The 22,493-nt window shown below is 42.9% G+C and overlaps 1 protein-coding gene across 1 annotated transcript; it reads right to left on the bottom strand.

Annotated features, from left to right (window-relative positions):
• Positions 1–913: 913 nt before the first annotated feature.
• TPGS2 (tubulin polyglutamylase complex subunit 2) lies at positions 914–22,490 on the bottom strand. Its single transcript, XM_064736446.1, has 7 exons — positions 22,340–22,490; positions 17,806–17,885; positions 9,855–9,942; positions 8,392–8,523; positions 6,458–6,571; positions 4,635–4,795; positions 914–3,057 (listed from the first exon to the last, which is right to left on the bottom strand). Exons 1-7 carry the CDS (start codon positions 22,410–22,412, stop codon positions 2,830–2,832), a joined length of 876 nt encoding a protein of 291 aa, XP_064592516.1. The 5' UTR covers positions 22,413–22,490; the 3' UTR covers positions 914–2,829.
• Positions 22,491–22,493: the final 3 nt, after the last annotated feature.

Raw genomic sequence — 22,493 nt, 5'->3', positions numbered from 1 at the left:
CAAACTGGCCCCCCCATACTTTTTTCCTGCTCTGAATGCATGAGAAATGTAAGAGCTTGCCCCGCTGCTGCAGTAATTCTGCTACCTCCACCTGAATAAGGAAGTGGGCCTGCAACAGCCTTACAAGTTTGAGGTGTCACTGGATTAGAGGCAGAACACTATCAGAAGCTGCCTGTTCCCAGGAGGGTGACAACGGTCTTAACTTTTCTAGAAAGTGCTCAAGCAAGTATGGTATGTATGCCAAGCACATAACTGCGGTCCCAGGGCTGGGTGCCATGAACAAACAACACAGAGTTCTCCAAGAGCAGGAAGTGACAGAACATCACTACTGCACAGAATTCCAGAAAAGGGCATTTACTGGATTTAATGGTCATTCCCATCCCAATATTAAAAGCATAACTAAGGTATTGCTATGGCGTTGGGTGGGAAGTACTGACATGTGCTTTCTCATTAGAGCTCACTTTATGTCAGTGGAGCAGCTAGAAGAGATTCACCTGTCTCCAGATGCACATGGGCTTGAGAGGGTGCACTGGAGGATTTCTTGTCATCTGGGGGTGGCAGACAGTGGCTGCCAGGCAATGCAGCAATGGCATTTGAAGGTGGGCCCTTGGCAGTGCCGGAAGCAGCAAAATACACCTGAGCAGGGGCTGGTGGCTGCAGAGACTTTGCACTTCTGCAGGGCAGAAGCAGAACAGCTGCCACAAAGTTCAGTCTTCTGGCCTCTATGAAATAAGTTGGGAGTTTCTGAGTAGCTCAAGAGGGATAAGCTAAAAGCACTGTAACCTACCTTGTCTCAGGGAGAGATTCTCTACTGCATTGAAAAAGCACCCCAAACAATCCATCCTGAACACTGCTCTTGCATTTGCATCCCATGCCCATGTGCTCCCCAAAGCATCTTCAAATACCCAATCACTTTGGAGGAAAATATTCAAATATTTATTAAAATACTATTAAGCACTTACAGCATGGCTTCATCCCATACAAATATCCATGAAAGCCTCACAACATCCCTGTGAGGTAGGTTTGTCTTGTGTAATTATGTGGTGGTTTTTCAAAAATTAGAGATGATGCTGTTTAAATAGTCAATGCTTACATGAAGACAGTGATTTTGATTTCCATATTCAGGCACAAAATGTATTGGGTGCTATCATGATCCCAGTGTATTTGGAAGACAGAATAGCATAGAAAAGTAATGGAAACAAACAGGAGTAACTGAAAACCAGCAGTGAATGGGTTACAGTGCAGTTCTAACATGAAAAATTACAGTATAGAAAACAGCATCAGGGCTTCTAAGGCTGCAGGATCTCAGTGGCCCCTGGTGAGATCCTGCCCAACTGAAAAGTGTCTGTTTCAATGGTCAGCTTTGCAAATGAATGTGTGACAAACCAAGGGGTCCTCCTGGCTGATGGGACTCAACACCACTGACTCTGTGCTCAGCAATTCCCACAAAGGGAGGCAACAAAGGATTTTGCAGCTTCTGGCTTCAGGATTATTGCAAATCATGTCACCATCTGAAAAGATACAGCACTGTCTTGGTTTAAAAAGACAGGTGTCTGCTAAGGAAGGTAGGAGCCTCTCCTGAACTGTAAACTGTAAACCCCCTCCCTCTGAATTGTTATAAATTTGAAATTAAGGGGGGCTCTCAGGCAAAGATATGGGAGCAGGAGTAACAGTTCTTTATTACGGAAGAAAATAAAAATAAAATAAACAATGCAGTAATACAAAACAACACTGACAGAGTCAGAATATCACCTGACTCCCTGTTGGTCAGGGTGTTGGCAGCAGTCCAATTGGAATTGTGGCTGCAGTCCTGGATTGGCAGGTGTGGCTCTGTTGGAGCAGTGATCCTGTAGAAAGGTGTAGTTTTCCTCTGAAGATACAGTGGTGGTGTAGATGGGCCTGATCTTCCTCTGCAGATCCAGTGGAAAAGGCAGCTGCTCCTCTGGGAATACAGTGGAAAGGCTGTTCTGGTGCCCCAAAATCTCAGATTATATCCAGGTAGGAATGCTTAGCTCCTCTCCCTGGGTGAAGTGCTCACAATGGGATGCTGTAATTTTTATCAGTCATGCAGTGACACTCAATGGCCCGTTAACAGCAGATATCTCCCAGGAAGGAGGACTGGTTTGTGGAAGAGATGAAGAAAACTGCCCAATTACAGAAGACAACTGCCACACCTCTCACAGATGGCAAATAGAATACACATATTGCCTTCCAATCCAGGACAAGCTTGAAGGCCAAAAAGTGGACTGGGCTGCAGAGCAAGTGGCTAATGCAGAGACATGGAAGTCTCAAGTCCCATTGTACCATGAATCTCAGAGCAGAAGTTGGATGAAGCACAGGGAAGTGCAGAGTTTGATTCTATGTGGAGTGAAAGATACTTCTCTGTTCAGTGGGTTCCAGCCTGCTCCCACAGCATGCAAGGTCAGGATAGTTTTCTTTCAAAGGACATGGAAGAAACATCTTCACACTCTCTACTTCAGCCTGGGTCTGGTTAAAGTTACAGTGAATTATATTTGCTTTCATTTCACTGCTGCAGTTGTACAGGAACAAATGCTTCCCTTTGGATCAGTGACATCAAAGGTTTCTTCATGCCCTCTGAAAAGTACATGCTGCAAGTAGCAGAAGGGAATAAAATTAATGTATCAATTTTTTTTAAGAGCCTCCAGGAACTACATCCACATCGCAGCTATATTTCATGCAAGCGCTGCAATGTGTTTTCCATGGGCACATCTATTCATGCACGAGGAACTTGGTCGGAACCACAGAGACTCTGCAGCAGAAAACATCAAAGCTTATTGCAAACGTTGTCCAGGGTCAGATCTAGCAGGCTCACTTCCTTGAAGAATTCCCTGCTAGTGAGGACGTCTTGGCAGAGGTCATGCTTGTGTGACTCTTTTGGGAGCCTGGTGGCTGTGGAGGCTGTTTTTTCTTGAGCACTGGAGTTTTGTTCTTGCTTTTAAATACCTTATTGGGGTCCAGCTTGTTCACAAAGGAATCTGCCTCTTCAGACAGGAGTGCTGTGTTGATGGTTATGGGTTTATACATGTTAAACCATTGCTGAAAGGCAGAATTGGTGGGGAAGGAACAGGTTAAATTCAAACTGCAGTTGGACAATTCCACCTTGCTCCCCATCTTCCCCAAGAATTTATCTTAATCCTATGCCACTTATCAGTTTGCAGTTCACAGGACTTGGAAGAGTGCTTGTGATAAGGATACACAAGGCTTGGCTACAGCCCCAGTCCTGGAACTCCATACCAGATAGGGAAGAGGAGAACCAGACACAATCCTAACACCACCTTTCCTGCAGTGTAACTCTTATAAAGAGTGAATCCTGACTTACACCACAGGAGGAAAAGCAAAAGGGAGGGATGAGACTAAATGACATTTATTTAGATTCAGATAAGCAGAAAGGATTAAAAAAACTTTGGAATTTATATGTGCTTATAAACTGAAAACCAACTAGTTGAACTTCTCAAAATGTAACATTCCTCCCTCTCTTCACACATAAAATAATGAAGTTTTTAAACTCCTTACACAAAGAATTTTGTGTTTGCTTGTCTTATTGTTTCTTTTTCTGATTTTCTATTTTTCCACTAACAAAGTCAGAAATAAAACTATAGTAGTTAAGGTATTACAAATCACAGTGAAACCATCAGCAAAATGTTGAGCAGGACATACAGAAGTTCAATACAAAAATATAGATAATCATCTATTAATGTACTGCTTAGTGGAAAACAGCTTTAATATACCTCCTTTCAAGCTTTTAAAATCATAATGGTTAACAAAGTAGGAGGACTTTAACCAACAGGGACTGCAAATGATTAGGGAATATACAAATGGTTCCTCTTAATGTTTGCAAATATACTGAACATAATAAAATATTTATAGCAGGAAAGTTACAGAAAGGCAGAGCACAGTGCCACGTACACAGCCTTGACTGATAAAGTCCAGTGCAGTGTAACAGGGAAGGCATCAGGAATGAGAAGAACCAAATTCTACAGCCACTGTTTGATGGGAAGTCAGGAGTGATTTTAGTAATTCTGATGTGCACACAGGACCAGGGAATCTCATGCTGGTAAGACAGCTGCTGTGTCTGGGTGAAGTGCAGGACACTCCAGTCCCAGCAGACCTTGCCAAGGTGCACAGACACTGTGCTGGCATACGAGCTGTGCTCAGTAGGATCATCAGCTCCATCCCCCGATCTCTCACAGGAGGAAGGATAGGGCTGAAGGCCCAGTCAAACACAGAAGAACAGCAGAAGCCTCTAATAGCAGGATTTTGGCAAGGCAGAATAGTAATTTTAATAATAATAATAAATGACTGGAATGCTCACAAGGGTTTATGTAGAGGTCTTCTGTAACTACCTCTAGGACTTGAAATTGCCATTTTTTGGTCATAATTTTTATCAAGGCCCAACTTCTGAGAGGAAAGCAGGGTTAACACTATAGTAGTGAATTCAAATTACAGTGAAACAAATTACTGTTAACATGTTACAGGGAAAAAACTTGTGGTCCCTTCCATGGCTCAGCAGGGAGGCCCCCCTGAGCTGACAGACAGTTTGCCAAAAGGTGGGAAGATGTTTTTCCAGTGTATACTTATGCAGAATATTGACAGGCTGGACTCTGCTGTCCTACCTTGGCCTGGGGGCTGACCCCATAGCTGGTGAAGGCATACTGCCACTGTGGGAGACCCAGGTGCGTGATGAGCAGGCGGTAGTAGGCTGTGAAGGTTTTGGTGAGGAAATGCCAATACAGAGCTCTGTCCAGGAACCAGATCTCTGTGTCTGGGGAGACCACTAGAATAAAACAAGCACAAATTACACCGTTGCTTTGCAGTATTAAGTTTAACCCCTGGGCCATTGTCGGGTGGGAGACACAACACACTCATCAGAAGGGCTGTTTCATGTACCTCCAGGCTTGCTGCAGCCCAGGTGCAGAATCCAGAACTTGGCTTTGTTAAACTTCATACAGTTGGTGGTTGCATATCTCTCTAATTTGCTGAGGTCACTTTGCAAGGCCTTTGAGGGAGACATCAACTCCTCCCAATTTAATATAATGGACAAACTAAGCATTCCTTCCAGTCCTGTGTCCAAGCTATTCATGAAGGCACTGAAGAGCCCAAGATGGACCCTTTCAGAACCCCACCAGTGACCAGCTATCAGCTTGATGTGATGACTATTTACTATTAAGCCCTATTTACTATAATCTTTTGTGTCGTACCCATCACCCAGTGTTCACCCACTGCATGGGGTATTTGACTAGCTGTGTGCTGGACAATGAATGCAATGCTTGGACAATGAATGTGTTCCTTCACAACCTGGAAGTGACATGCTACATGGAACATTCTTGGACATCAGCAACTTTGTAGTATATGTTCAAAGTACAATTATGGCAAACATTTATCTGCCCCACAAAGTAAAAAGCAACTAACTCAATTGTCAGTGATCTGGATTACTGAATAGAGTCCAGAGTCTGGAAGTCATGGTAGTATGCGCTGCCAACAAAAACACATTTTGCAAAATCTTTCCACAGTGATCAAATATTTCTCTGGTGGTGACATCCTTTGTAGCATAAAAAAAAGGATTTTTCTTGGGAGATTGAGATGCTGAACACTGTCATTTAAACAGACTGCCCCTCTGTTGACATTGACACCTGCAACCAATGCTCCCTTCCTTTGCCCAGTTATCAACTGCATGTGCTGAAATCACTAACATGGGGAAGGGCAAGAGGACAAGAACTTGCTGCCATGGCAGCTGTAGTCACACACAATGAAAAGCACAAGAAAACAACCCAGGATTTTTCTTAAGAACTTGTATATTGCAATTGCACAATCCTACACAGTAAACACACATACATCTAGTGACCTGTGCACTCAGTCAGATGACAACTATTCTACAAGTGCCGTAGGTGTTTCACTACTCTCTGACTGATAACAGCTATCTCTGTATCTGTCAAAACAAACAGCTCTGCTCCCGTTTCTCACCCTCCCATTAACATTTTGGCCTAGTTAGCACCTTGAGACCCAGCATCTGTGCACAAGGTGGAAGACCGAGTCTAATTCTGTCTCAGCTTTTTTTATCATCTACACTTTGTTTCTAAGCAGAGTTATACCCTTTCTCATCAAAATGTAATGGCTTTGTTCCAAGACATTCAAGTAACTGGATTAGTGGAGCTCTGTGTTATTTCAACTCAATTGTCTGTAGGTCACATGTGAATACTTCCCTGTTTCTGTGCACGCAGAAATCATAAGTTATACCTCAGACTCCAACACTAAAAGGAGTGAAAATATTAGATTTAGTTAAGATTTAGCTCCTGACTTCAGTGGAGACAGGACATCCCAGTAAAAATTTCACTTACAAATAGCAAAGAAGACCAGAAATACAAGATAACTCTCCACATGTGACCTTCAGATACCATCCACAACAAGAGATAGCTAACTTTTCTTTTTTCAGTCTTACCTGGTTCAGCATGCTTATAAACAAGGCAGACTTTCCCATTCCCATTGCATGGGTCTAATTCAAAGATAAGACTACGAGAATCAAAGTGAGGCTTCTCTGGCTTGTCTCCATTACCTGAAACAAAGGAAAAAAATGCATGAAACATGTTTGGAAAACTGACTGTGACTCAGTTGCAAAAAGCCTATCAGTCTTATACATTAAAAAATCAGCTGATGAAGAACTGAATCAAACAATTACATTTATACTTCTTGGAAATTATTAAGTTCCCTATGTTTAAAAGAAAACCAAGCAAAAAAACCTGAAAAAGTGAGAAAAATTTTCATCTTTGTTAGGAAAACAAACCACAGAGTCAAAATTAGATAGCTGAAAACAGATAAGCTGACTTCTTTTTCCTCCCTGGCATTAAGTGAGTCAAGGTTTACAGATGTCACCCCTGAGGTTTGTCTAATCTTTTCTTCTTAAAGTTCTCCAGTGTTAGAGAAGGCACAGGCACAATCTCTAGGTACTCAACCCAAATCCATCATTTATCACTTAGAAGTTTTCCTCATGGATCCTGAATCTTCCTTGCTACAACTGAAGCCCATTATTTCTGTTGCATAAATGATTCCTTTTTTTGTCCTGATTTATTTTTTCTAAGAAGGACAGGGAGTCTTGGGACAAGACTTCAATGAAATTGCAGAGATATTTATTTCTCCATACATTCCAGTGTGACATCAGCATCCTTCTCCACAATCACATCTGACTCTTATTCAACTTGAGACCCTTAACCATCACTGAGCATTTCTAGAAGATCAGGACTGCAGCCAAACTGAATATCAAAACTACTTTCAGCCACATTTAGGAGCTGGAAGAGCTTACAGAGGTCTTGTCTGTAAGAGATAAGACTGAAATCAAATAGCACTCCTTTAAGAAATTGGTGTGACACCTGGCTGTGTTCTTATCCTCTTGTTTTTTCCAGGTGGATGTGAGAGCTCTGACAAAATGAGTGGGCTTTCTTTTTCTTTTTTATTCTTTCCAAATAGCAGCATTCCCAGCATTTCTAAGCAGGGTAGCCTCATAGTTATATGTACATACCAGTTACTTCTCCAATTCCAGCTGTCTTCACTACCAAAACAAACACCTTAAGCACACAAAGATTTTGGAAGCTGAATCACCGGAGCAAGGCTCAGGTGAAAGTTTAAACAGGGAAAAGGCCTGTTAAAAGAGGATGCAGATAACACTAATCCCCATGACATTCACAGCATACAGATGTACCTGCCAAGCCAGTAGGGAACTAATAAGATATGTAATAGATCCAGCCCAGGAGACAGAGAATTAGAGAATCACAGAATGGTTTGGGTTGGAAATGGACCTGGAAGATCATCTTGCTCCAACTGCCCTGACAGGGACAAGCACACCCTTCTCTAGACCAGATTGCTAGACCAAGTAATCCCCATCTACCTGGAGTGATGTAGATTTATTGTAGAATGGAAGGGACACTAAAGACCATCTTGTTCCAATTTCCCTGCCATGGGGGATAGCTGAGGTGCTGAGAGAATTGGATTTATTCAGCATGGAAAAGAGAAGGCTTCAGGGTGATCTAATTGTGGCTTTCCAGTACGTGGAAGGGAGCCCACAAAAAAGATGTAGAGGGACTTTTTACAAGAATATGTAGTGACAGAATAAGGGGGAGTGGCTTCACACTGACAGAAGGCAGATTTACATTTGATACTGGAAAAAATTCTTTTGTGTGAGGCTGATGAAGTGCTGGCATAGGCTGCCCAGAGAAATTGTGGATGCTCCAACCCTGGAAGTGTTTAAGGCTATGCTGGATGGAGCTCTGAGCAACCTGGTGGAAAAGTGTTTGGTCCACATATCTTGCGCTATATTTTAACATTAATAGAACAAAAGGGATAAGATAGAGCAGGTTTTCTAGCCTGTTAACTGTGCCTTACCTTCCTCATCTGTGTCATCTTCCAGGTCAGCAAGAGTTGGAGCGCTAGGCAGAGTGTACATAGAGGAGCCACCAAGCCGACACAGCTTTGAGATGCTGTTAATCACCATGGAGCCCAAGGGCATCGGGGTATCTGCAACAAAACCAAGCATTAATCACATCCAGTGTCAGGAAGGCATGGCAGGCATTTATCTTCCTCCAGACATCAACCTCTGTGGGGTGAAGAATGGTTATACAAGAGCAAAAATGAGGCTTTTTCAAACACAGACTCCCACTTACATGTGATGCAACACCATCTCAGAGCTAAAAGGTATGGGAATTACACTGCTGGCAAGGACTGCGCTGCAGCTGTTAGCTCAGAGCTGTGAAAACCTAAAAATCCTGGCTACAGGATTTCAGCTACAGTCTCTTCCTCAAAGCTCTTTTCCCTCCTACTGCCCTTCCCATCAGAAACCAACCCACAAATTCACAGCTTACTGGCCAGCTTGTCCTCTTCCACTCCATGTATCTGTTTAGGGTGCATCCTCTTGGTTCCCACTTCCACGGTGCCTTTTATCAGTGCATTAAATGTGGGTGCTCCTCAAAGAATCCTACAGGACCTGTCACTTGTCTGTGTTTCTGAGGACTCACACTGTTGGCAGGCATCAAGGCAGCAAGCACCCTGTTCAGCCATGTGCCAGTGTGATGGGTCTCAGAAGGCACTGCTGGATGTTTGCTCAAACAAGACAGTTGTACCAGCAGCCTTGGTCTCCATGCACTTGTGAGCCCTGAAAACAAGACTCCACAGAGGTCGTTAGTTCCCCTTGAAACATGACGAGAGTCATGCAGGTGCTAAAGCACTGATGTGAACTGTCTTTGAAATGCCATTTCACTTCCTGAGGAAGACCCTGCATTTGACACCCATCTCCAGAAGTGAGCAGTGTCCATGGCCCAACTGGAGAACCCTGCCTGAAGGCAATGAGAGCCAGGAAAACAGCTGCAGAGTGAACAAACTACCTGATTCTTGCCTAACAAGGATGGAAAATGAAGCTTGGACTTCAGCTGGTGGAAAGCAGAAGCAGGCTCCAACATGTACATACACATTTTAATGAGAAAGAAGCATTATCAGAGGGTGACTCTTCCTACTGATTTATGATGGGATAATGAGCTGCAGTTGTTTCTCTCTACATGAACTACAGAGGGAGTTAGGTATGAGGTTTAAATGACACACCTAAATCTGAGTGTCAACAGATGGGCAGTGTATTACAGAACAGAATTTATGTCATGAATAATTAGTTTCTTGCCAGAAAGAAAGAGTGTTTGCACCTCTTTTGTGGGATGCCAGAATATACAAGCAATAGATTTTTTCCTGAGAGATGTGTATTGATTGTGCAGGAACTAAGTTGGAAATTAAAGAGGTTCTGCAGAAGGAGGACTGGCTGCAATGAATTGATCCTGCCAGTGGAGGGGAACACAGGGACTCACCATCAGTCTTCACACTCCAGGTCATCTCGAAGCCATCGGTCATCAGATAGAAGTTCTTTAAATCCTCAGGTAATACACAGGAGTTTTTCTGCAAATAACAATCAAAGCGTAATGGGAAAATGCAGAACATGCCTCAAACTGTAAGAACAACTGAAAATTGGTACAGAAATATTTGCCACCAAGTTCCCTGCTTAACTCCAAGGTGACTCAAATCAGTTCAAATATCTCATTTTAAAGCCTCGAGGAAAAACTGTATTTCTCAGGACTGTGCTAGTCTTCACAAAGGTAGCTTGAAAAAATTTCACAATGAGCAGTTAGTCATCACAAAATTATTACAGCATTGTTCCTAAACTGAGACATCGTGTTACCTTTTGAGATTAGCAGCCATTCCAAACTCACATAAATCAGAACAATTAGCTTTTGCATATATATGGCTTAAAAGGATAGGGTTTTGCTTTAAGTGAAATCAGATTAAACTTACCTATTCCACTAAAGCATGTACAATATTAGTACAGTGACTCTCTTCTTCTGAGGAATTTCAGCTCCAAGTAGGTGTAAGAAGCATAGACTCAAAAGTTGCACATACTCAAGTAGATCTGACATTTCACTTAACAAAAAGTATGTGTGCAGGCACATGCAAAGCCAGACTCAGAAATCTGCTGGTCTGGTTTCATCCCTCCAAACTTCAGTGAATGGCTGTGGCTCCTAAGCCTGCTTCCTTCTGAGCCACCAGTGAAAGAAGCAACCCCAGTGAGTTTGAGTTTGTAGGAACCAGAAAACTTCTCCTATATCTGTGCTGGTTGTGGAAGGAGTCGTTATTAACTTAGACTCTTCAGCTGAGCTGCAAATACAAGGATGGAAGGATAAAGGCTTAAACCACAGAACAAAAAGAAACCCAAAGAACTACAGGCATTTGCTGATCCTCCTCCTGGGGACAGGACTGGCTGCAAACCAGTGACCCTCTGCTCTTGCTGAAGTGTCAAGTACAAAAAAATCAAACAGAATGGAAACCTGCCATTTTTAATAACACAAACAAGAAGCATGACTGAAAGAGTCACTTGCTGGTCTGTTTGTAACTTTTAGAGAAAAAAACAGATTGACTCCAGTGAGTTCAAATTTAAAATAGTCACATTCAGGGCTCCCAAAGTATCAGACCTCAAAACTCAGGAGAGTGTCCTGTGATCGAGGTTCCACAATCTGTGTATGCTGATTTGCCCAAGGACTGCACCACTCTCCTTGTGGAAAAGTTTCAATAAATAAAGACAGAATATTCTATAACCAGTAGCTAAGGAAAAGGAAGATGCACATCCAGTTCAAATACCTCTGCTTCACTTGGGGCATGAATTTTTTAACATTTCAAGAGAAGAGAGATGTACCTATCCAGCAAGAGCAACCTGCCAGCTGTGAATCCAGCTGCAATGCTGGCCTCTAGTCATCAGCTGCTGGATGAGCAAGGGAAGGTGCTGGTCTCATCCTGTTCACGTCCTCCCTCCCCTAGGACCAGAACAGCCTTTCTGCCTGTTAAAGTCTTGTTCACTGACACTTTCTTTGGGTTATCACAGTCTCTGTCTCCTAAACTGGGAGATATCCTACACACTATGTAGGAGCACCCAATCTGCCCACAACCTTGTGCTTGTTAATTTACTTTTAAAGCACATCCATTAATGTTGATTGACTGCTACTGAAGAGTCTCAGACACTAATGGCTTTGTAGCTTGCAATAGGGCAGGTCACTTCACTTGCTTCATCAAGCAGCCTGAGCCCTCTTAATCCAGATAGAGAAAATCTTCAGGGTCCACAGATAACCTGACACTGCAGAGGCTGTTTTTAGAAGAATTTAACATCCTACGACAAGAGTCTGCTGATGGCTGAGGACCTGGTGGTAAGTTTAAGATGATTAATAAACCACATGGACATATCTGAAGTTCTTCAAATGCTTTTCACAAACACACCTTCTTCTGTGGTTCTCCTCAGTCCTAAATATTTATAATTTCATCTGTGCTTTCATCACTTCCAGTTTCAAGCTGTACCTGTAAGCACAGTGACTACAGCTAAAACTATGAAGAAAGAAAGTATGACAGACCAGCTACAAAGCCTCAGCAGAGTACAAAAGTTAACATAACACTTTGACTACATTTCAAATCCCCCAATTCAAACTAATTCACGGCAGCAGTAAAAACACATGTGTGAATCGGTCTCCTGGCTTCAGTGGGTGTTCTTCTCCAAGCAAGAGAACCAGATCCACTAGGATGACAAAATCCAAGGTTTAACAACTTCCACTGCAGTATCCACATAAATCCTGCTACAACGCAGGCACAGCCCAATTTAGCAAACATAGGTAAGACAAGAGAAAAATCAAATCTGAATAGATTTTATGCTTTGAATCCTCCTTTTGAAAAAGATCAACATGTGACTGTTTCTCCAGATGGCCACTGTCTGAATTTACTTCAGGATTCTCTAACCCACACTGGTGCAAAATATTCGGGTAGAAAATGCAGTATCAGAGCAGGTCTGGGGTCTACAGAGAAAAGGCCTGTAAATAGAAAACTTCATTAGCACCCATTTCTCTCATCTGATGGAAAGGATTTATGGATCTGTCGCATTGTGCTTTGTCACATGACCATATGACATCAGAACAGTAATCTGACAGAAGTCAGAGAAACAAGACACTATATACTAAAAATGGCTTATAAAAATCTATGTTCTTCTCACTCAACTGGTAGTTGTCAGGGTTGTGTTCTCCAGCCCCACAAAATACACTGTTTCTAAATAACATGTCAGACTTGGCTTAACCACAGCCCTGGCAAGCAGCTGTTTTCATTCCAGTTATCTGGTTACACTCATCAGTTCATAAAACAAAATATCCCAAGTGCTTAATATGGTGTGAGAGGTCTATTCCTTTTCTTTGTTCTTTGTAATATCTCAAAATAGTCTCCCAAGAAAGCACAGTCCACTTAGTACAGAGAAAAATACGAGAACCTGATTTTTGTGGCCAGGACCTGATTAGAAATGGATCCAAAGCTAAGAACCCTGATATATGGCAATTCACCTGAAACACTGTTGAAAGAATGTCTCTCAAGCAAATATACTAAAGAAACAGAAAGCAATCACAACATATAGCTCTAGAGAGACTTCTCTAAAAGCATGAATGAGTTTTACCCAACTTCTGGGGAGAGAAGGAAGGCATTCATGTCACTTGAGGGCTTCCAAGAATTAGACCACATCAGTAGCCACCCTTCTCTCTCCTTAATGTCCTGCAGTTTTATGGCTGGTTTGTCCTAGCTGTCAGTGAATGTTGATGTTAATTTATGTAACATATTGAAATGTTCTTGCACCTGTAATAAATCTGACCTGGGGAGCTCCCAGAGCAGTAGACTGGATCCCCTGCTGCAGAGAACAGGATTTCAAAGTTCTCTTGGGGATATTGTTGTGCAGCCAGTTTTCAATACTTTATAAAGCTTAACAAGAGGGGGAACACTGTGTAAGAAACACTACTTACTTCTCAAAAGTCCTCCAGCCTGTTCCCCATCATGCAGCTTGAAGAAACTTAGCTTTCCTCATGCACTGGCCCTGCTGGATCCACTTCCCATCTCTCCCACAGTCACAACCGCAAGGCAAGCTCAAGGTGAGTAGATCCTGTGCTCATGGGGATGAGGGATGGGAGGCTTGGCTAACATTAACGGTGGACAAGAAGGATGCCAAGAAGGACTGTTGAAGGTGCACACCCTGCATGCATACTTAGACTCAAAAAGAGATGCTGTAGAAGCAAGGGGGATGACATTCCACACGTGTGCTGGAAACACTGCAGTAGAGAGGGAGCAGCTCAGGAGGTTCCTGGATTGTGTGTAAGGGTTCAAATGAGGAACCAGGAAACTACAGGCCTGTCAGCCTGACTTCAGTGCTGCGGAAGCCATGGAGATCTTCTTGAGTGCCCATCACATGGCACCTACAGCAGATCCAGGAGATCAGGCCCAGCCAGCGTGGGTTTGTGAGAGGCATTACTGCCCAACCCAATCTCCTTCTATAACACAGTGACCCTCTTAGCGGATGAGGGAAAGTCCAGGGATGTTGACTTCCTGGGCTTTAGAAAAGTCTTTGACACTGTATCCCATAGAATTCTCCTGGAGATACCAGCTGCTTGTGGCTTAGGTGCTCTCTTCTCTGATTTAAAACTGGCTGCTGGCCTGGCCCAGAGAGTGCTGGTGAATGGAATTACTTGCAGCAGGCAGCTGGTCACTAGTGGTGTCCCCCAGGGCTCTGTACTGTGCTGTTTTTTATCTTTATTGATGATCTGAGTGAGGGAATCAAGAGCCCCCTCAGTCAGTTTGAGTCAAGGCCCAGCTGGGTGTGAGTGCTGATCTGCTGGAGGGCAGGGGGGCTCTGCAGAGGGATCTGCCCAGGCTGCATCCACAGGCCAGGGCCAGTTGTGTGAGGCTCAACCAGGCCAAGTGCTGGCTCCTGTCCCTGGGTCACAGCAGCCCCTGCAGCTCCAGCTGGGACAGCGTGGCTGGGAAGCTGCTGAGTGGGAAAGGGCCTGGAGGTGCTGGTTTCCAGGGGCTGGACACGAGCTGGGGGTGCCCAGGGGGCCAAGGAGGCCAAAGGCCCCGGGCCTGCGTCAGCCATGGAGGGGCAGCGGGAGCAGGGCAGGGCCCATTCCCTGTGCTGGGGCACGGCTGAGGCCACGCCTGGAATCTGTGCCCAGCTTTGTTTGCTCACAGCAAGAAGGACACTGAGGGGGCTGGAGTGTGTCCAGAGAAGGAAACAGAGCTGGGGAAGGGTCTGGAGCACAGGCCTGAGAGGAGTGGCTGAGGCAGCTGGGGGTGCTCAGACTGGAGAAGAGGAGGCTGAGGGAGATCTTTCCACTTTCTAACACCTCAAAGGTACTGTAAGTCCCTGAAAGCCAGGTGTGGGTCAGGTTTTTCTCCCAAGTAATAAGTGAGAAGAACAAGGGAAAATGGTCTCAGGTACCTGTGTCCCTCTAACAAAAATGCAATTTCCTATTTTTTGAAAACCAAAACAAGAATGTAAGTGACTCATTTTTCTTCCAGCTGATGCAAGAAAGAAAATGTGATTCAGACACTGCACCAGAGTGCCTCCTAGCAGTATTTCAGTGTAACACCCATTTCTAAAAATTGCATGTGGACTGGAGTAGAGCCATTGCCAGCCTAATTTTAGGAGTGGGAAAGATTTCTTAGGATGATATAGTTATTACCACTGGTTTTCTGGTGACCAGGTAACTGTCTCTACTCCCTCTTTTACTTCTTGTTTTACCCATGTAAATACACTTGGCAATCATACACCTAAGGTATTTTTGTGTGTGTGCTGATTTCCAATAAATTCTTCAGGAGTGATTTCCTGACATGTAACATTTAGCAGCTCTTTCTACATTGGGAAAAATTTCTTCTTCTCTCCTACAGCATTACTGCACTAACTCCTGTCATGAAGCTCAGTTCCCCCTGCAAAGCTCCATGGCAGCTAAGGGACATTCAACAAGCTTAAGATTTTAAAGACTATTTTAATCTCAACAAGGTGAGATTTTAAAACACAGCAGTATCCAGTTACATAGCAGCACAAACATGGCACAGCACAATTTAGAAAACACATCTGGTGGAAACAAAAAAATGTATATATACCCAGCATGAATAAAACAACTTGTTAATTAATAATTTTTAAAAGATTGATTTTCTTTTAAGAACTTCTGAACACCTGGATTTTTTTTCTCAGTAAAAAAATCTTTCCTTGCAAAACTGAAATAGGACTGGAAAGATTTATTCCATTAAACAATAATCTGAAGAATAAAGCTTTTATTTGGTGAGTCTGCGTAATGCCCCACAACATAAGTCTTAATAGAGAAGTTGTTGGGGGAAAAATAATGTAGTTTTGGGAACAGTTTCACCAGTTTTTCCTACATCACAGAAAAATAGTTTCAAATAGTCTGAAAATAGTTTCATAATGAAATATGTAGAGGGAAGTTAAAAATATACTCTGGCGAAATCTTGTTAAAAATCTCAGCCATGGAGAAATGATTATATGTATAAGCATTGCCACCTAGTGGCCGTAAATCCGATAAAAACAAACGTATTCAAATTCAAGAAAGGTAAGTTTCAGGAAAAATGAGGAACAAGCTCATCCTGGAACAGCTTTGTGAATTGTTGAGTGCATTCTACCTAATCATCACGGCAGGACATTTTGTCTTGCAACTGTGTAGACTGGGTTAGATTCACACTTCATCCTGATAGCTCAAGAGAAAAAAAAAAAAGAAAAATGTCCAGTTACCTTTTAATTTGAGAAAGGAGCTTTAATATTTTTTAATTTAAAAAAAATTGTCAAAGGGAACCAAAACCAAAGAAACAGACAGCCAAGTCCTTCACTGACAGCCAAGTCCTTCACTATTAGAAGTCCAACACAACTGTACTCATTTAATTTTCAACATTTACATCCACAATTGACTTAGTCCATTGCTGGGCAGGGGGGGAGGGTGGGAACTGAAATTTGTTTTGGCTTCTCTTGAATGAAGTGCTTCAGCTACAGCATTTTTTTGGCTTTACAAGAATAGCTCAGTTGTGAAATAAACCCATTTCAGTTTAGAGGAGAAGCAGCACCTGAAAATGAGAGGAATGAGCACCATGTCCAGGAGAAGCAGTCCTCTCCACTCAACAGAAGAATGAGCAAATATTACTCTGTGTTCCCAGACCTGATCTGGCTTGCAGTCATGGTGCCTCAAACTTTCCAGCTCAGGTAACCCAATACCTGAACAACAGCTAGAGGAAACCAGGGATCGGTTTACACAAACCTGAAAAACAGGACATTTCTCCCTGACCACAGTTGCTGACTTCTGGACAAGTTTCAGTAAGTAACACACAGGTTTACACCACATACATTCTGACCTGGAATATATATATATATAAAATATATATATATATATATATATATTATTATATATGTTCTTGATAAATGTCACTAATTGGAATAAGGCATTGCCAAAACCAGTGTAAGACTTTTCCTCACTGTTTAGGAAAAGCAGTAAATGGCTCGGTGTCAAAGGGGAAGGTATTTTATGGTGCAGTGGTAAGAGCAGTCTCTAGGAGCAGCTGCTTTAGGCCACAGCCAGGATTAGAGCAGAGGGAGGATGATTCACTCAACTCCATTCTCTGCCATGTCCCTTTCCAAGGGCCACAGTGCTTTGTGCTTCTACTGTCCCATCCCTGGACAAACAACACCTACCAAGCAGTTATTCAACCATGGCCATGGGATTTATGAAGAAACGTATATTCCAAAAAGGGAATGAAAATGCCCTGAGTCACACAACAGTTTTCAGGAGCCCTCTGATCACACAGACTGATGCAGTAAGGTCAGATAGTGCAGAATGAAGGTAGCACATGTCCTTCACAGTCATCTACAACAGGCAATGGGACATGTCCCAGCCAAGAGACTGGGTTGGGCAGCCAAAGATGTGAAAGAAAGGGATATGAGAAACTGAAGCGAATGGCTGAGACTAAAAATAGAAAAAGATAACTGGAACAAACTGGGTAGCTCAGTGTTATTTGCCAGCACGAGGCCTTACCTTTAATGGCCATGGATCATAAAGCACTGCTTCATTTTGTTTGAAAGGGAGTTGGAAAATGTTTTCGGACCTGAGTCAGAAAACTGTTTGCTCCCCACTGAGTCACCACTGTAGCTGCCTACTACAGTTATGTGGTTTCTTTTTAGAGCTGTCATGCTGAATGTACCACAGTGGTGATGTTTCTCTAACAAATCAGGTACATGTGACAGCCTAAAACAGTGACACCTGATTAAGAAAAACCCAGCAACACCTGCTTAGGCTGCACTATACATCAAACTTGGTAGCAAGCTGTCTCATAAACACAAGGTTGCCATTGCACTTGACATTCTCCATGGGCCGTTGCACATTCAAACTGACCTCACTGCAGTTTTACCAGGAAAATACTCACTTGTTCCCAAGAGACGATTGTGTGGCGTTCAGCTGGCTCCTTTTCCACAAAAGTCACTTCAGCAACTCCTGGGGAAGTCTCTGAAAGGAAAAGAGGAGCACATTTGCAGCTGGCATGGGTGACAGCAACACTGTGAGACAGACAATTTTGCAAACTAATCTGAGTGACAGCCAGGGAAAAGGCATTAATGATTGCAAGCACTGTGCTGGTGACTGAGCAGTCACTTTCTTTCGTCTGTAATTGTACTTTGCATGTCTTGGCATGAGGATGCCTAATGCTGAAGAAAATGTTATCCTTCGATTTTTTTAATACATATATATATGTACATGTCATTATATGTCTACACATACTCTAATTAAGTGGGTGGCATTCCTGCTCAGGGTGGGAGGGGTTAGAACAAGATGATCTTTAAGGACCCTTCCAACTCAAACCATTCTATGATTCTATCATGTAAGCACACCCCATTTGTCTTCAAGGTGTGGTCTTTTGCAGAGGTTTTCATGGAAAAATGGAAAAAAAAAATCAGTGATGGGTTTTGAGGCAAACTTTTACAGGGGGGTGAATCTTTATTTGTAAGCATGCCCTGTGGTTTCTGTTGAGTAGGATGTCCTCACCTGGGCACAAGATGTAGTGCAGTGCTGCTGTGAACTGCTAACAGCCCTGTTCCACAAGGGCAGGCACATTTCAGCTCTGGATTCAGTGGGTTTGGACACACACAGAACCTGAGCATGCTGAAGGGATCTGCATGAGCAAACATCAGTTCTCTGGAACTTCAGCTGGACACATGAAAATTTGTTACAAGCACTGACCTCCTATCAATCTATGAAAATCTTCTGAATATTTTATGGGAAAGAATGCTATATAAATGTAAGATACTAAGCCACATGGTGCTTGCAGGTGTGTGATGGCAGAATAGACTCCTTTACAATTACTATTTTATAATGTTTTATGTCATCCACAGCCAACTGAAATAATTCCCACTGACATAATTCTGTTTGGATCAAGTCCAGAAAGACTACTAAATTGTTGTGGGAACTGCAAGCCCAGCAGACAGGGCCATGGAATAGAAGTGATAACTATGCAAGGCTTTCAAGATTGGCTCTGCTGTGAAAGTATTGGCCCCTAAAGCAGTCACACACATTACAATTGCTTTTTGGTAAAACATACACAGTGCACCAGACAGGAAAAGCAGGCACTAGAGAGCTTTGGTTTGTTTTTTATCTTCAATGCCAGGCTTTTAATTCTATCAATAGCATTGTTCTTGCCTGTTCTGTTGGTGGAACAGTGGTGCTCAGTTTCAGGAAGCCTCCACTTCAGTTGGAAATACTGATTGTTACATTGTCAGATAATTGAAAAGAAAAAACATGGCATCAGATAAATAAACTCCAAGTTAAAGATATTACAAAAATTTCATAGTCGGTCACACAGGTAAATTTGTCTGGCCTCCAACATACAGAAGGCTCTGAGGTTTCACAAAGTTTCACTTCTGGTAGGTGGGTCCAAGGCGGGGTGATCTGTTCCTTGCTCAAAATATAAGCTGTCTGAACAAGAGAGTGGAATCAATTACCTAACCAGCCTTTTCCATCTAAGCTATGCAAACCTTATGACAAGTTGAGGAGATTATAATAACAGAGTAATTGTTATTTCTGTGATCAAAGAAAACAGCAGGGATGTTTAATTCATCATGCACAACATCTTGGCTGGGATGACAGAAGATTAAATATCGTATCAGTCAAACATGAAGTCTAGAAACGAGAGAATGCAACTTCTAAAGAGGTCTGAACCAAATCCAACATCAAAAGAAAGAGAAATTCCATCTTAAAAGCCTAAACATTAAAAATATACTATGGGTAAACTGAAGACCATGTTTAACAGATGCACGTAGGTATGGACAGGAGCACCACTGAACATTTGGGTAAACTTTGCAATGAGTTGCTTTTCCTTCCACATGGAAGAAATGAAGAAGCCACTTTAGTGTCACCTAGATACATAAAAAAGCTTCACTTCTTCAGACTACACCCTATAAATTAATCTGAATCAATATCACAGTAAGCTCTGCCCATTTTTAGGACATTTCATCTGGAAGCTCCCAAAACCACTTTGCAGTATTAATCAGAAACAGTCAATGTAATGGTGTGACACAAAGCTGGAGCAGGAAATCACAGGATTGTCAGTCTTTACAGTACTGCTAATACTGCCTGTAAGCTGGCTAAACTCTCAGCCTAATTTTAAAATTTTTCAATGGTTACATTCTTATCTAATACAGAGTGCTAATAGTGAAGTATGGCTCCATCTTGGGCATTCCAGAAGAGCTAACACCTTCCATTCTGACTTAGTTATGAATAATAAATCTTTCTGGAATTTTCTATTACTCACAGAACTTCACCAAAATGAGCATTGGCAATGGGAAAGATTTCTCCCTTTTTTCCCCTCAAGGTATAGCTTCCACAGTGCTGATAAGAAAAATCCCTTCTTGTAAGGACTTCCACAGAAACTAAAGTTAAAATAAACCCCAAACCAACAAAACAATGCCTGATTGTACTTTACTTTAGGCAGAAAATATCAAGTGACTTCATAAGGCTTTCCGAAAGATTTAAAATAAGATAGTTTCTAGTAGTAATAAATAGAGAGTGAGGCGTCACTCTGAATGAGATACCCTTTGTTATTTGAAAGAAACAAGCACTGAACAGACTGGTTATGTTTCCCAATTAGCTAAGCAATTCTAATTAATTTGGTGGCACAGTTGAAATGCCTTGGACTACTTCACTGGAAAAAATGTGCCTAATTCCCAGAAGGTGTGGAGAGACAGAGAAAAGGAGTAAAACATCATTGAGACGGACATTGCTGTATTACAGAGTACAAGTTGTCAGCAACACAGAGGGAAAAAGAAAAAAATACAAACCAGGAAACACCTTCCATGTGAAAGGGACATTGCAGGACTTTCAGAGCCATACCTGCATTGCCATGTCCTGCTGGTGTAGACATAACACCTACCCAAAACCATTTATATGGCAACACAACATTTGGACACAGCTCACATCTCCCACCTCTCACACCCCTGAGGGTGGTGAAAATGTGGGCAGGGCTAGCAATTTTTTAAAGAGCTATTTCAAAGAAGCTTTTGCCATGATGATCATCATCAGTTTCACTCACAGAGCAGAGATAACGTTATCCTGACCTCACAACTAACAATACAAACAAACAGGAAAAAAAATCCACCCACCACCTCCCTCAAGAAGTCTAATAATAAGTCAGTATGACAACACTGATCAGAGATTGAGGGTGAAATCCTGTCCTCACTGAAGCTCAGAGAAAGAATTTAACCCTGATCTTTTAATCTCATCTGTCTGAGCAGCTATCCAAACCCATGTGCAACTATAGATACACTGAGGTTATCACGTGAAACTCAATGCCTCTTTGGGGTGAGATAATAACAGAGCTCACTTTTGGCTTTAAGATTCCCAGGAAGAAATTCCAGGACTGCAATTTGCAATCTTGTTGTACACATAGTTTGAGATAGATGTATGGCTTTTCAGCCTTAGAAATAAGACAGTCCTGTGCTCTGTGCTGCTGATGTGTGAAAGGTCTAATGTTGAAATCCTTTGCACACACAAATACTTTCACAAATCCTTGTGATTCCACTGATATGAGTAAAGTTTTGTCTGAGGATGTCTGAGGATGCCTTGCATCCTGCTGAACTTCAGAGGGAGCTGAGGGGATGCAAGAAGGCTCAATATCTGAGCAAAACCTGGAAATGACAATCAGGGCATTTTGTAGAACAAGTCTCAATGTGGGAATGAACTGCAGGGCAACTATTTATGGGGATCTGATCCCAAGCAGATTGACAAATCGGCCTTCTACCAGAACACTGATGAACCATGCCAAACTCCCCTTCATGGGGCACACTGACCCTACCTAACCACAGAGGACCAAATTTAGGCACGATTTACATAGGAAGGTTGTGTGGAGACCTCATAGGAACATTGCAGTAGCTGGAGAGGGCCTACAGGGAAGCTGGAGAGGGACTCTTCATTATGAACTTTAAGTGAGAGGACAAGGAGTGATGGATACAAATTGAAAGGGGGGAAATTTGGGTTGGGTATTACAGAGATTTTCACTTTGATGGTGATGAGACACTGGCAGGTTTGCCCAGAGAAGCTGGGCATGAACACTGCCAGGCAACCCTGGCAGTGTTCAAGGCCAGGCTGGATAAGGCCTTGAGCAACCTGCCCATGGCATCAGGGCTGGGACTGGATGATCTTTGAGGTCTCTTGCCATCCTTTAACATTCAATGATTCCATGATTTTTCATAAAACACCATCTTCTCCTTCTCTGGTGTTTATGAAACTCCTAAAGTCGAGAGATCCGGGATTCCTCTCGTTGCTTCCAGAAACAAGGATGTGTCTGTGTGTGTGCATAGGCTGCTCAGCTGAGCGATTCACAGGAGGGGCTGTCACAAACGGGTGGCTCCCCCCGCCCACGGCCTGCCCCCGGCCTCCCCCCGCCCCGTGGGCTGTAGCTCAACGCCACTCACCCAAGATCCTTGTGACGCCCAAGGTGAGCTTGTCCAGGTAGGGCTTGATGCCGGTGGGGAGTTTTTCCTCCATCCTCCGCGGGACCCTCCTGTCTCTACCCAGCCTGACAGAGAACAATGCCTTTCTGGCCTTTCTACTGCCCCGTAGCCGCAG

The sequence above is a fragment of the Zonotrichia leucophrys genome, chromosome Z, assembly GCF_028769735.1.
Source record: "Zonotrichia leucophrys gambelii isolate GWCS_2022_RI chromosome Z, RI_Zleu_2.0, whole genome shotgun sequence".
NCBI classification, from domain to species: domain Eukaryota; kingdom Metazoa; phylum Chordata; class Aves; order Passeriformes; family Passerellidae; genus Zonotrichia; species Zonotrichia leucophrys.
This window is presented reverse-complemented; position numbering and strand designations above follow the sequence as displayed.